General features: G+C 43.6%; 1 protein-coding gene across 1 annotated transcript in view; it reads left to right on the top strand.

The window, feature by feature from the left end:
• Nucleotides 1-16,000, top strand: part of WDR91 (WD repeat domain 91) — a 1,072,555-nt gene that overhangs the window by 739,421 nt on the left and 317,134 nt on the right. The window contains exon 10 of the mRNA XM_044087550.1: nucleotides 4,119-4,309. Within this exon, the coding sequence (XP_043943485.1) occupies nucleotides 4,119-4,309 (191 nt within the window). The remainder of the gene's footprint in view (nucleotides 1-4,118; nucleotides 4,310-16,000) is intronic.

Here is a 16,000-nt window from a genome sequence, read left to right as displayed (position 1 = left end):
TCTTACCCCCCCCCCCCCACACCGTCCTTTCACCCAGAAGTTCAGAGGAAGGCTTTCCCTCTACAAAGAAAATTGGCTGTCTATAACCAAGGACCAGTGGGTCCTAAAAATCATTTTCCAGGGATACAAATTCACTTTCAATGAACTTCCAATTCCCAGAGCGTACCAGACTTACCTCCCAGTCAGTGGGCAGAGGCATTAAAGCAAGTCTAAATTTTCATAGCCTAGGGGGCAGAAGAACTTGTCCCCGTAGATCAAGCAGACAAAGGCTTTTATTCCAGGCTTTTCCTTGTTCCCAGAAAGGAGGGCAATTGGCGCCCCATCCTGGATCTGTCCATGCTGAACACATCCCTGGTGGTCCCCAAATTCAAAATGCTAACCCTGCAGCAGCTGCTGCCTATGCTGACAAAAAATACCTGGTTAGTGACCCTGGATCTAAAAGATGCATACCTCCATATCCCCATAAGGGAGTCCTGCAAGAAATTCCTGCGTTAAAGAGCAGGCTCACAGCACTTTCAGTTCTCTGCTCTTCCCTTTGGCTTATCTCCTGCTCCCAGGGTTTTCGCCAAATGTTTGGCCCCGGCCATAGCATTTTGCAGACAGAAAAATATACAGATTTATCCTTATCTAGACGACTGCCTCATCCAAGCAGAGAGCAAAGAAAAACTGCTCCAGGATCTACACTTCGTCACAACCCTCCTAACTTCCTTGAGGTTTACCAACAACAAGAAGAAATCAAAGCAGACTCCCTCCAGGAGGATGATTTTCCTGGAAGCTCTGTTGGACACAGCATCCTAAATAGCCTTCCTACCCCCAGAAAAGGAGAGCTCCCTGCCTTCTCTGCTTTACCTAGCTGGCATCCAAAAGTCACCTCACAGCACGGAAGTTCCTCCAAGCCTTGGGATACATGGCCTCTTGCATCCTTCTGATTCCTCTGGCCAGGCTACACATGAAGAAACTTCAAGTGATATTTAAGGAACCTTTGGTGCCAACACTCACAGCCTCTAGAGACCTCTCTCCCACTGATCCCCTGTATAAGGGCCGAGTTGCTCTGGTGGGCAGGGGCCTATGCCAGGAACCAGAGTCTCCCCTTGCCACTGCCCCACCGGGCAGACTATCACCACTGACTCCTCAGACATTGCTTGGGGTGCCCATCTAGCAGGCAGATGCACCCAGGGTATTTGAGATCCCCAACACCTTCCCTTGTATATCAGCCAGAAGGAAATAATTGCAGTGCAAAAGGCTCTGACAGCCTTCCAGCCCCACCTCATGCCAGGAGTTCACCTTATTAAAACAGACAACACCACAGTAATGTGGTACATTAGCAAACAGGGAGGGACGCAATCTTACCCTCTGTGCAGGTTAGCCATGAACCTCTGACTGACTGCCTCCTCCATGGGATTACACCCAGTAGCCCAATAGCTACCAGGGATCAGCAACACCCTAGTAGGCCACTTAAGCAGACACTTAATGGACCCCCGTGAATGGCAGCTCCACAAGAAGATCTTTGTGCAAGTCACTCAAGCGTGGGGAAAGCCAGAGGTGGATCTCTTTGGTTCGCACTTCAGCCATCAGTTAAAGAAATTTTGCACCAGGGAATATCACCACCTGGCATAGAAGGTGGATGCCTTGACGTTCCCTTAGAACTCCCTCTTTGTGTACGCTTTCCTCCCTCTGCCTATTATTCCCAAGGTACACTTTCCCCCCTCTGCCTATTATTCCCAAGGTACTCATCAAGATAAGGGAGGAGGGGCCCAAGGCCATCCTCGTTGCTCCAGATTAGCCCAGACAGCCTGACATCACATCCTCCCAGGCAGCTTCCACAGATCCTAAACCTCTTGACTCAAGCAGGGAGGGAAATGCTGCACCCAGATTTGCAGGCTTTCAAGCTATAAGCATGGTTGGTACTCCTAAGATAGGTGAAGGGCTCTTGCTAAGCAAGCAGGTCCTAGACGTTATCACAGAGGCCAGAAGGCCCAGCACCAGAAGATCTTATGCAGGGAAATGGAAAAGATTCTGCTCCTGGTGCCAGTCCAGAGGGCCCAGTTCCTCACAACCTTCTGTCCCTCTCATCCTGGACTATCTAGCGGAATTACTTAATAGTGTCTTCTACTTCTCTTCTGTTAAAATCCACACCTCAGCCATTTCAGCTCATTTTAATATAGACTAACCCCTGTTCGCTCACCCTTCGATTAAGCAATTCCTCAGAGGGGCTTCTAATATCAGACCTCCCAGAAGACCTCCCACACCAGCCTGGGATCTTAATTATGTTCTGGAAAAACTAACCTTACCACCCTTTGAACCTGCTGCTTCAACAGAACTAAAATTCCTCTCCTGGAAGACTGCTTTTTTGCTAGCCATCACCTCAGCCAGAAGGGTTTCTGTACTTCAGGCACTGATGACCATTGAGCCCTTCATCATTTTCCATGCAGACAGGGTTTCCCTTAGGACTAACCTCTCCTTTATGCCCAAGGTGATATCTAATGTGATTCTCAACCAGGCTATTCATGTGCCTACTTTCTTCCCTAACCTCAAAACAGGGGGGAAATAATTCTGCACTCCCTGGATGTGCACAGGCAGCTCAGATATTACCTGGACCGTACTAAACCCTATAGAAAAACAGACCAACTTCTTCTCAGTTTTGCCCTAGGGGCAGAGGTGAAGCCCATTTCCAAGCAGACTATCTCTAAGTGGATATCACACTGCATCCATTTCTGCTACAGATTTCATGGGAAACCTCCCCCTAAGTCTATTCATACCCATTCCACTAGGGCAGCCTCCATTTCCACAGTATTCCTCAGAGGAGTTCCTACCAGGGACATCTTATTAGCTGCCACCTGGACCTCGGTCCATACCTTTACAAAGCATTACCACCTTCCTCTCTTCTTTAAGGCTAGGGCAGGGTTTACCTCTGCAGTTCTGCAAGGACTCCTTACCCATGTCTAGATCTCTAACTAATCCTGCCACCCCTCTCTTCTTCAGCTTTGAGAATCTTCCCACAGGTGATGACTGCAAAAGTGAAACATGAAGAAGAGTTCAAAACAACAACAAAAAAAGTTTTCAAACATGAGAAGAGAACAAGAGTTATGTACACTTACCATAAATGTAGATGTTTGAATGTATTCACTGTTGCAGTCCTGGTTTCCCTCCCTCCTTCCCCTTATATCCTCTTTCATTAAGGATACATAAGCTTCTTGGGGTGGTTGTTAACCACCGGGACCACTTTGCCATATTTCCTGAGGTTTCTGAATGGTTAGGGCAAGAAAGACTGAGGTAATGGTGTCAGCTGCCTTGATTTATAGTACTGGCAACCTGACATCAGTCTACAGGCGACAGCAGATAACGCAGAAAAACATTGACTCTGGTATTCGGGCCGGCCGAGGACTACCACAGCAGGGATATCCCACAGGTGATGACTGCAACAGTGAATGCACTCGAACATCTGCATGTATGGTAAGTGTACACAACTGTACTTTTTATGCACTATATGAACAATAAATAAACCATTCTTTTATAGTAGTTGACTGCAGCTTACCTCATGGGCCACTAGCTAACATTAATATTTAGCATTCATTGTCTGAACTGCTTGGGTAAAGGTTCATATACTCATCTCTTCCCCTAGCAGCTTTATTGTCACTGCACTATCAGGTTGTTAGAAGCAACAAGTCACTAAACAACATTCAGTTGTCCTCTGGTGCTTTAGAGCTTAGTGCTGCTCACCAAGCTTACCTCAGTAATAATTCAAATGTCTGCCATTTTAAACCCTGTTTCTGAATCACTGGGGTTTACTGAGCAGAGACATTGTCATCAAGCACCAGCACAGACCTTTTCAAACCCATTTCATATCTTCCTTCATTAACCACCATTTAGACTGTGCTGTTAATTCATAACGTGTGTTGAACAAATAATACGGTTTGAGATAGATATGAGTGCAAGCTGCAGGTCAAATAAAGTACTCGTGCTGATATAGCTGGCTTTGTTTAATGCAGTGTACAGAGTATTCATGCAAGTATCTGATGCATTTGTGGGGATCAGACCTGTGAAATTTCTCTGTTCTGATCTACAGTTTTAATGTAGAATAATTAATACACATTTGTGGTAAAAACTGTTTTTGATAGAACACTGAAAAGAAAACTGAAGCTGCTGTACCTGAATCTGAGCCTTCACGAGAAATCAGCATCGACCAGACAGATTTTGAAAAAACATCTAAGCCTAGTGTAGAGAAAGAGGGTGTGAAATCAGAGCAACCATTTATAGTCCTGAGCCAGGAAGAGTATGGGGAACATCATTCATCCATCATGCACTGCAGGTAAACATTTTTTTTTTATTTTATATTATTTATTTTATTCTTGTTAGTTCTACAGGCAGACAGGATGCAGATGGTCAGCAATTTTTTTTTTGTGAGCTGTAGTTAAACGTAGGATGAGGAAAATGGCAAAAGCCTTCCTGTATCTAAAAGTGTGTGCGCAGCATATGTGTGTGTGTGTGTGTGTGTGTGTGTGTGTGTGTGTGTATACACACACACACACATATATATATATATATATATATATATATATATATATATATATCTTCTATATATATATTGTTGTTTCTTTCGGCTTTTCCCGGTTAGGGGTCGCCACAGCGGAACTCCGGTCCGCTAATGATTGGCAGTAGATTTTTACGTATCGAGTTGCCAGCTCTGACGCACAACCTTCAACGAAGGTACGCCCATTCACGCATGTCTCCATGCAGAAGATGCTCTAGCTGAGAATCAAACTGGGCAGCGTCTTACTGTGAGGCGACAACGCTACCGCAGCTGTGTATTTATATATATATATATATATATATATATATGTATGTATGAGTGTGTGTTTGTGTGTGTGTGCATGTAAGTATGTGTGTATATTGCTTGTTAATGTGTACCGTATGTGAGATGTAGTTTTCTGCTGCAACTTAAATGTAAAGTAGGAGCTAAACTCTTGCTTTTGCAAAAAAAAAAGCTTTGAATGCTTGTAGGTAGTAACTGTTCAGCAAAATGGAATTTCCTCTGAGCTTGTCATATTTGACAAGACTACATTTCCCACATAACCTGCCATAAAATTTCTTTGTCCTTTACTTCTTGTGTTCAGCTTACTGTCCAGATGTTCCATTTATTTGGCCACACTTATACATAATTGACCTGTGGGTTATTTTATTTTGCAATATAATTTTTTTCATCTGCTGGCTAGATTTTATCTGTCATGCCTGCCCCACATCCCCACCTTATCTTAGTGCTTAATCTGTCTGTCAGAACCACTTCTGCTTGCCCCCTCATTTTAGCATCACCATACTTGTAATGATGTAGACTTGTAATTAAACGTTTTCTTCTTTTTCTTCTCTTCACTGAATCATGGCCGCTGGCTCCTCTGCTTGCACAGAGTTGGGCCCTTCATGCATTCTTTGGGGTGGGAACTAGGTTTCCCCAAGCTACCTGAGAGCCCTGTAGTCCATTTGTTCCTGTTAGCCTATCTGCTTCCCAACAAGAGACCAGTGATAGGAAGTGTGCCAGCTGCCTGCCGGAGTTTCCTACTCCCTGAAGGAGGCTTCCTGGGCTCCACTGCTTGCTGCCCTTCTGCAGGGAGCATATCTCTACATCCTGAATCCCCCAGCTTTGTGCATGTTCACCACGGTAGCATGTGCTGTACAGACTTGTGTTACATGGGTGATAACTAGCATGTTTAACCCAAGTAGAGAGACAGAGTTATAACACACACACGCACTCTCCCAGATAGGCAGGCTGGCATGTGCTACTTGATCCACGCCTCGCCTGCCAGCTTCATCAGGCACTCAAGGAGCTAATTGAACTTAGATTGTCTAGGTCATAGAGCTTTTCCCCTGTACACCACCAGAACCTGCTGTTGTTTCTTAACTTCTCTTCTCTTTTGGGCGATGACCACATGTTGCTCATTAACATTTGTTAAGCTGAAAGAAGAAATGCCATGTGCCTCCAGTCCTCATCAGCAGAGGATAAGCTGTCTCAACAATTGCTAATCTTTCCCACTCAGTTTAAGGAAATGTTAGTTCATTTTTGGCATTGTGGTGGCCAGCATAACCTGAGTTTAGCAGTGGTGGTAGCCTACAATACTGGGCTAATAACTTTCATCTCCTTTAGCAAAAGGTATGAAATCCTCATTGCTAGTATTGTTATGTTATATGGAAAAAAATTAATAGAACATATGCAGTCCCTAAAGTGTGTTGTCATACCCCGTTTTTTTAGCTTGATTATAAATGCTGCTCTGATTACTGAATAATTTTGACTGGCAGAGACTGACGAGGCATAACTGCCTTTTTTCATCAGTAACTTGGAAGTTTTGCTTGCTGAAAGTCCGTTGAGCAAGTGAATAAAGGGAATCAGGCCTGGATTTACAGATACTAAATGACTCAAGGGCTGCGTAAGGATGACTGCACTTGGGTAACAAAACATAAATAATAAAAATCATTCAACCCACACACAAATAAATTAAAATTAAATATGTAAACTGGTTTTAATACATTAACTGTAACCTGCTTAAAATATTGCAAATAACATCTATGAGGAGTCACAGAACACAAAATACATTCAACACTTTTAAGTAATTCAGTGTGCAGACATGTCAGCCATAACATAATAGTGGTTTTATGTTTCTGAACTATTATTTGTCACGGTGATGCATAAAAGCTATATTGCTGTACATCTGGCTGCAGAACAACACTGTGAGGTGAGATGTTCCACCTGATGTGTTACAACTTGCTTTACAGTACCTTAATAACAAGCTTTCATTTACACAATGACTGTAGGGAGCAAAAGCATTTTAAAGGACAGTACCAACTGGAGTGTGCTGCCCTGATGCAGTAAGACACAAACATGCATATATGTACACACAACTCTTCCAAAAAAAAAAAGTTTTAAGTAGAACAAAAACTCTCACCCATCCCCCAGTCATATCAAATATCTGCCGCAAGAACATAGTTTTGCCAATTTAAGGCCCCCCCAACACATACACACACACACACACACACACACACACACACACACACACACATGAAAATTATGTAAATTCAGTGATGAGACATAATTTATCTTAATAAATTTATCATGACCCTACCTTAAGTTTGATGTTAATTTACCTGCCACCACTGCAATATAATACAGAGTTTTTGCTTTCTGAACTGTTGTGGACAAAGGCTATCCACTGAAAGAAAACATTTGTTCATAATAGTTGATTACTTTTTAATCAGTCTGTAAATGAAATATGAACTGTTTAAACCACAATTTACTTGCAACAAGCCTTCAAATTTCCTACCCTTCAAGTTAAAATGGGATCTGCCAGATAATGCAGAGTTAGCTGCAACATGTACTGCAATTCCTAGAAAACCAGCAGCCCATGAACCTGTTGGTAATCCTGACTGTAGTTTTATTTTCTTACTTCACAGCCAAAAGAAGTATCCTTAACAAAAATGTTGACATGTATTGTAATGTAAAAAAAAGTAATGCAAAGCAACTCCCCAAATGCAATGACATTCCTTTTCAGATTAGGAAAACTGCAAGGATAGTAGAGAGCCATCTACCAAGTACACCAAACATCACTGAAACTAGTGGCAATACCCCTGAAGTAGAGCTGAGGTGGACTTTATGTAATTAAGGGATGCAGGCCATTGACGGGTTGACAACAACTACAGCTAACCTAATAGTGGGTGTTTTAGGCTTTTACTTAGTTTGGCTCACCCCTGGACCCCCAGAAAGTGAGATTGTCAACCATCAGCAACAACCTGCAACTGGGAAGCACCTTTGTTCTCAGTTCTACAGTTAAAAAGAGGGGAAAAAGTAAATCTGAGTTATTCAGAATGGAAGAAGCTGTTTGCTCAGGATGTATGTTTCATCTTTTGTCTCTACCAGCATATGAGACTGAAATCTGTGGTAATCAGAGATTAATCTCCCAGACATAAGAGGAAGATGGAGATAAAGACCAAGGTAGGAAAAAGAAACACAAGACCAGAAAGGCAGGTAGACGTCCTAGTGCTAGGAGACCAAGAGTATATGTGCCAGTCTTCCACTTATTTTCATGATGTATCTTTAGATGTTCAGCATTAAAATCACTATTGCAGAAGCCTAAGCTATTTCAGTCCCACCCTAGCTGACCATCCAGCTTTCAAAACTTAAGGGCACTGTCTATACACTGTGAATAGTCTCAAGGGAGCTCCAATGTGAAGACAGAGCACAAAATTAGTCACATCGCTTTTACTACCAAAGTCTGCTCCTTCGGGTTCAATGGAACTGACAGCTGTTAAATGATCCTTCAAGTCTGGGCAGATAAATCCCATTTGGAGAAAGCCTTCCACTAAAATTCATTTGTCTGAGGAAAACTTACATTTTTTCAGACTAAAATGTTGTGTTTGCTAGGAAACCGAGCACACTTATGTGAAGTTATTGGTTTGAAAGTTCTGCTGTTTTGACTGAATTGTCCTACAGGTTTTGTAGGTTTGCGTTTTTGTGGCAGGATAGTTTGCTGGGAGGGGGGCTATCGATAGTATACTTACTTCAGTAGCACTTGGTGTTGATCATTCCCACTGCTGCAGTAGCCTTTGTCTGTTTGGGTTGTTTCCTGCCTATGAATTAACAACTGCCCTGCTTCAAAAACTCTGGTTCCCTCCGACAGCTTCCGTATGACTGCTGATTGGCCAGCCATCAATCAGATAAATGGCAACAGAAGGGAGAGCCTTCAGCACTCAGTCTAAAGCTTCACTTCTGGCAGGTATGTCCACTTTGGGGAAACCCTTCCACAAAGAATTTATTGCCCTCTTTACGATTTTTGACTAAATGTCATTTTTTTTCTTTAAGAAACCTATTATTTATTTAAATATCTGTAGCTTTCTGTCAGAACCGTCTTACTAGGTTAAGAGGTTTATTTCTTTTCTTGGTGGCATTTGTTTATGTTAAAAGTGTAGTGCTTTTGCAACTTTTGAGTTTAGGTATTTGTATTTTACTTAAAGGGGTGTTAAAATTACAGACATTGTTTCTGTTGCTTGTGTACTTAGTGACAACTTACCTGGGCATTTGTTTTCAGTTACAGTAGTTCAGTGAAAGGACTCCTTCTCTCAGGGATTTTATGTACTTGTTATGCATGTACATTCAATTTGGGACAGTTTTAGGAAGTGTGTGTCTGTGTGTGTGTGTATGTGTGTGTGTGTTGTGTTTGTTGTGTTGTGTAACCTTCCAGTCATCTCTTTCCAGCACTGCTTGCTGACAGGTAGGCATCTTCCTCAGTCACATCATGAATACTCACTCCTGTCCTGCTGGTTCTTTTCCCACTGTACCTAAAAAGAAAAAAAAAACTTGCTAACAGCAAGTCCTTGCAGTCAACGCAGGCTCAGCGCCTCCTCTGCGTTCCTCTGGTGTTACTTCTTTCATCATCACAAACCAGGGGTCAGATGCATCCTCTCCAGCTGTTTCATTGTCTGATAAGGACATGGAAGAATCATCTACCTTTTGGGGTGTGGGTAGTCAGGGAAAGAGACCTCTTGCCCAGGGTAAAGAGCCATCCCCCATTCAGTCCTCTTCCAGGGATACTTACAGTGTTAGACATTGTTCATCTAAGGGTACACTTATGATGCATAAACATTCTTTCATTAGCCAGGTACTTGGTCCTAGAATTCAAAAAATCCTTAACTGAGCACTGTTATGATACAGAAAATCCTGAAGATAGTCAGAAGAGTCTGGCATTGATTGTGATACAGTTCCCTCTCCTATGGATTTCCAATGTCAGGACTCTAGTTCTGGGAAAAGCAAATATACTCAGTCTTCTTTGAAGTAGTTTTCATTTTCTTGAGTTTCTTCTTTTTCTTTCAGCTGCTCCCATTAGGGGTCGCCACAGCAGATCAACTGTTTCCATTTCTTCCTGTCCTCTGCATCTTTCTCTGTCACACCAACCACCTGCATGTCCTCTCTCACCACATCCATAAACCGTATCTTAGACCTTCCTGTTTTCCTCTTACCCGGCAGCTCCATCCTTAGCATCCTTCTCCTATATACCCAGCATCCCTCCTCAGCGCATGTCCAAACAAACGCAACAACGCCTCTCTGGCTTTTTCTCCAATCTATCCAACCTGAGCTGACCTTCTAATATATTAATTTCTAATCCTGTATATCCTCGTCACATCCATTGTAAATCTTAACATCTTTAACTCTGCCACCTCCAGCTCTGACTCCTGTCTTTTTGTCAGTGCCACTGTCTCCAACCCATGTAACATAGCTGGTCTCACTACCATCTTGTAGACCTTCCTTTTCACTCTTACCAGTATCCGTGTGTCACAAAGCACTCCTGACACTCTTCTCCACCCACTCCACCCTGCCTGCACTCTCTTCCTCACTCACCGTTGCTCTGAACTGTTGATCCCAAATATTTAAACTCATCTACCTTTGCCAACTCTTCTCCCTGTATCTTCACTATTCCTCTGTCCTCCCTCTCATTCACACACACATATTCTGTCTTAGTCCTGCTGACCTTAATTCTTCTCCTCTGTAGAGTATATCTCCACCTCTCCAGGGTCTCCTCAACCTGTTCCCTACTCTCACTACAAATCACAATGTCATCCGCAAACATCATAGTCCACGGGGACTGCTGTCTGATTTCATGTGTCAACCTGTCCATCACCATTGCAAATAAGTAAGGGCTCAGAGCCGATCCTTGATGTAATCCCACCTCCACATTGAACGCATCCATCATTTCTACCGCACATCTCACCACTGTCACACTGCCCTCTTACATATCCTGTACCACTTTTACATATTTCTCTGCCACTCCTGACTTCCTTGTACAATACAACTCCCTCTCTCTAGGCACCCTGTGATGTGCTTTCTCAAAGTCCACAAAGACACAATGCAGCTCCTCCTGACCTCTTTGCTTCTCCTTCAACACCCTCAGAGCAAACATCACATCTGTAGTGCTGATGTTCTTCATCTCACATTGCTGCAGTCATAACCTGTGGGTAGTCCGCTGTCCTCGGTCGGCCCGAATACCAAAGTATTAGGCTGGCGTCGGACATGGTCGCTCAGATCTGACGCCATGGTATTAAAGCGCATGACCGTCATATCCTCATTCTTTCTTGCCGCATGGTCCAAGCAGAAGCAGTTCAGCATTCTGAAATTTTCGTATTCCGAGTTTCAGACCGAAAACCAAGTTGGGCTAAGTACCCAATATTTTTGTTTTTCTTGCCTCAGTTAATTCCGGATGTCAGAAAAGTGAATAATTGTATTTCTTGTGGGAAACAGATACCGCATAGGGATTACCACTCTCTCTGTATTCCTTGTTTGGGGCCTGAGCACGGCGTAGTTGGGTGTCGCTTTTGTGCTAGATTTAATAAGCCACCATTAGCGCTAGGCTAGCGGTGTAATTACAATATGCCGTCGGATCCTCCGATGCCGCTACCGCTAACAAGGAAAAGTCGTTAAAGTCCAAGCAGGATGAGTCGTCCGTTCTTTAGAAACTACGGTGGAATCTGTAGATCCAGCCAAGGTTTCAGCTGAGTCTCAGGGGAAGCCGTTAATTTTGCAAGATGTGGCCTCTCAGGAGTCAGGTCAGGCTGAGGGGGCCTCTCAGGTTGCTGTACTCCCTTCTTTGCCTAAGGTGGTTAGGCCTTCTCCTTCTGTCTCTAAGGTACCTTCCAAGGTCAGGCCTGGTTTGCCTTCCTCTGGTGTCAGTCCTAGTTCTGCAGGTTCTGTACCTAAAAAACACATGCTTAAAATGGCAGAAGATTTGATTTCTTTAATCAGGGGTTCTATGTCCCCTCCAGATAAGAGGCCTAGGGTGGAGCCAGAGGTGGAAAGTTTGGAACAGGCTTCAGATTACTCAGAGTCTTCGGCTGAAGACATTCAGGATTTTCCTCCTTATTCTCCTTATTCTGATTCAGACGCAGAGGATTCCAGTCCTTCTGCTTCTCCTCCAGAGGATTTTTCTTTTTCAGAAACCCTGCATTCTATGAGGGAGCATTTTAAATGGGAAGGTCAGGATTTCTCAGATTCCCGAAAGAGGCTTAGGGAATTTTTGTTTCTACCACAACATCGGCCCTTGGCTATACCTCCTGTTTTGGATGTTGTTCAGGATGTTTTCTCTGAGGCTTCCCTTAATCCAGACTCTTTGCCTCCTGCGCCAGTTAAACCAGATAGGTATTACAGAGTGCCAGAGGCTCATAAATATCTGTATAAGAGCCCAAGGGCTGACCCAGAAACTATTAGCCAGGGACCTAAGGGTGTCAGGGCTTCTGTTGTAAAGAATCCAGTTCCTATGGATAAAGATTCTAGAGCTTTGGATAGGTGGGGTAAAAAGTGTATACCTCTTCCACTCTAGCAATGAGGGCTTTGAATTGCCAGTTTCATATGTTGAAGTACCAGAATTTTCTCCTTACTCAGTTAAAATCTAAGGTAGATGCTTTGGCAGAGGGCATAGAGTGTAAGGAATTACAGGATTTGGTTCATGCCTCTGATCAGGTGGGTAAGCATTCTTTGCAGTGTGGTTTCGATGCTTTACAGGCTTCTTCCAGGGTGGCTGCCACTGGATCAGTTATTCGTAGGCACGCCTGGCTTAAGGATCAGAACTTGTCAGAGCATGTTAAAGCTCGAATTTTGGATGCTCCTCTGCAGTCTGAAGTTTTGTTTGGTTCTCCTGTGGAGTCTGTCTTAAAGAAAATGGAAGACAAAGCTAAGTCTATGCAGACTGTTAAGGATTTTTTGCAGGTGCAGCCCCCTAAGTTTAGCAGAAATTGGCCTACTAAGGGATGGGCTTACCCTTCTTCTGATTTACAGTCTAGGGGCAGAGCTCAGGGTTCTTTCAGGCCTAGAACGTGGAGTTCCCCTGCACAATCTACAGATGAGGGCAGGGGTCAGTCCTTTCGTAAACAGACCCAATGACCTGCATCTTCAGCTGCCAGATCCTTCCTGTCTGGCAGCTCCTCTGGGAGGAAAGTTGGCACTCTTCAGGCAAAACTGGCTTTTAGTCACCTAGGACAAATGGGTGTTGGACATTATAGACCGAGGCTACAAGTTTTCTTTTCACACATTGCCTCCTTTCAAAGGCATGCCAGACGTTCCTCCTCAGCAAAGGGTAGAGGCTCACAAACAGATTTCTTTACTTCTTCAAATGGGGGCTATACAGCAGGTCCCTCTGTCAGAAGTGGGCCTAGGATTTTATTCTCGCCTGTTTCTTGTACCAAAGAAAGGAAACACTTGGAGGCCAATTTTGGATTTATCTATCCTCAACACATACCTGGACATTCCAAAATTCAAAATGTTGACGTTGCAACAACTTCTGCCTCTGTTGGGCAAAGATCACTGGATGGTAACTCTGGATCTCAAAGAGGCTTATCTTCATGTTCCTATCAGGCCCAGTTGCAGGAGATTCCTGCGCTGGCTGGGACTTTACATTATCAGTTCTCTGCATTGCCCTTTGGCTTATCTACTGCCCAGGGTGTTCACAAAGGTTCTGGCTCGTGATAGCCTTCTTAAGGTTAAGAGGAATACAAATTTATCCTTATTTGGACGATTGCCTGATTCTTGCTCAAGACAAAACAAGCTACTTCACCATCTACAGTATGTTATGGCAGTGTTAAGGTGCCTAGGGTATTCTAAACAAAGTCCAGTCTAGTACCCTCTCAGGAAATGTGCTTTCTGGGTGTGAGACTGAATACAGCCTCCCAGATGGCTTTTTTGACCCCGGACAAGCAAAGAAATCTTACACTTTACTTCCAACAATTGTCTGTACGGTCCAGGCTGACTGCAAGGACAGTCCTTCAAGCCTTGGGGTTCATGGCATCTTGTATTCTGGTGCTTCCCAATGCCAAACTGCATATGAGGAAGCTACAGTGGTATCTCAAAAGTGTATGGACGCAACACTGCCACGATCAGGACACTGTCATTCAGATAATACCTTGCATTCAAAAGGAATTTTTGTGGTGGGCTCAGGAATGTCACCTAAACAAGGGACTCTCTGTGACCCGACCAGAGGCGAGTCAGATCTTAACGACAGATGCCTCAGACAAGGCTTGGGGAGCACACCTCAATGGAAAATGGGTTCAAGACACGTGGCCTGCCAGACTTCAACATTTACATATCAACTTGAAGGAGATGTTAGCAGTCCAATTTGCATTGATGGCTTTCAAGGATCTACTTCACCCAGGACAAGTGTCGATTCAAACAGACAACACAACTGTCATGTGGTACATCAACAAGCAAGGGGGAACCCATTCACCCTTTGCAGGCAAGCTATGATTTTGTGGGAGACTGCTCTCAGTTTGCACCTCACTCTACAGGCAAGGTTTCTGCCAGGAGCACAGAACTCCTTAGCAGATGTTTTGAGCAGACAGATGGTGGATCCCCACGAGTGGAAGTTGGATCCTCATGTATTTCAACAGTTGACAGTGATATGGGGGACTCCAGACATAGATCTGTTCGCTTCTCCACTAAATTTCCAGTTGCCAAAGTTTTGCACAAAGATGTTTCATCCAACAGCTTAGAAAGTAGATGCTCTATCATTCAGTTGGAACAATCTTCACGTCTATGCCTTTCCTCCTCTGCCTCTCCTTCCCAAGGTGCTCTTGAAGGTCAGACAAGACAAGCCCTCCATGATTATAATAGCTCCAGATTGGCCTCGACAGCACTGGTACCCTCTGCTGAGAAGTTTAGTACGGGAGCCTCCTTGGCCTTTGCCTCCAATTCCACACCTTTTGTCTCAGGCAGGCAATCATTTCCTCAATGTCAGGATACAGTCCCTGCATCTAACAGCCTGGCATATTCTGTTCTAGAACCTGGAGGGTCGCAGCTTCCTCAACAAGTTTTGAATGTCATTTTGGAGGCCGGAAGGCCTAGTACAAGGAAAGTTTATGCTGATAAATGGAGGAGATTTTTTATTTGGAGCAAAGCAAATAGCTTTGATGTTTCCAGGCCTAATTTGAGTGTTTCTCTTCAATATCTTACAGAATTATTAGACAAGGGTTTGTCTTTCTCCTCTGTAAAACTTCATGCTGCAGCCATTTCTGCTCACTATGACTGTGATCCACCATTATTCTCTCATCCTTTGTTTAAGCAATTCCTTAGAGGGTTAAAGAACATAAGACCCCCGCATAGAGCTCCTACTCCTTCCTGGGATCTCAATTTTGTGTTGGAAAAACTTACTTTACCTCCTTTTGAACCTGCAGCTACGTCTGAGTTAAAGTTTTTGTCTTGGAAGACTGCTTTTTTGTTGGCCATTACGTCTGCTAGAAGGGTATCTGAATTACAGGCTCTAATGGCAGTTGAACCCTTCCTGATTTTTCATAAGGATAGGGTATCTCTGCGTACTAACCCTACTTTTATGCCTAAAGTGGTTTCAAATGTGGCCTTGAACCAATCTATTCATTTGCCTACTTTTATGCTGATCCCCAAAATAAAGGGGAAAAATTTTGCACACTTTGGATATTCACAGGCAGTTGCGTTATTATTTGAGCAGGACTAAAGGGTTCAGACAGTCTCAACAGTTATTTGTTTCTTTTGCTTTGGGCCTCAGGGAAACCTGTTTCAAAACAAACTATTTCTAAGTGGATTGGCCATTGTATTGCTTTTTGTTATTCTCATCATGGTAAGGAGATTCCGCTGGAATCAGACCTCATTCCACTAGGGCTACTGCCACTTCTACTGCTTTTTAAGGGTGTAGCTACTAAAGATATTTTGGAAGCAGCTACTTGGAGTTCAGTGCACACTTTTTCTAAACATTACCATCTCCTCTTTATTCCAAATCTAGGGCTGGGTTTGCCACTGCAGTCTTACAGGGCATGTTAGCAGCTCCCAATGCTTTATGATTTTGCCAACCTCCCTTTACCTTTGCTTTGGGATTCTACCCACAGGTTATGACTGCAGTAATGTGAGATGAAGAACATAGTACAGTTTTGTACCTACCATAAATGTAGATGTTCGAAGATCCACATTGCTGCAGTCCAATTTACCCTCCCTCCTTCCTCTCTGTAGTTTGGA

This window comes from Protopterus annectens, chromosome 11.part0, assembly GCF_019279795.1.
Source record: "Protopterus annectens isolate FY-2018-M chromosome 11.part0, PAN1.0, whole genome shotgun sequence".
Classification (NCBI taxonomy): domain Eukaryota; kingdom Metazoa; phylum Chordata; order Ceratodontiformes; family Protopteridae; genus Protopterus; species Protopterus annectens.
Note: the sequence above shows the minus strand (reverse complement) of the source record. Positions and strands in the feature narration are given on the sequence as shown.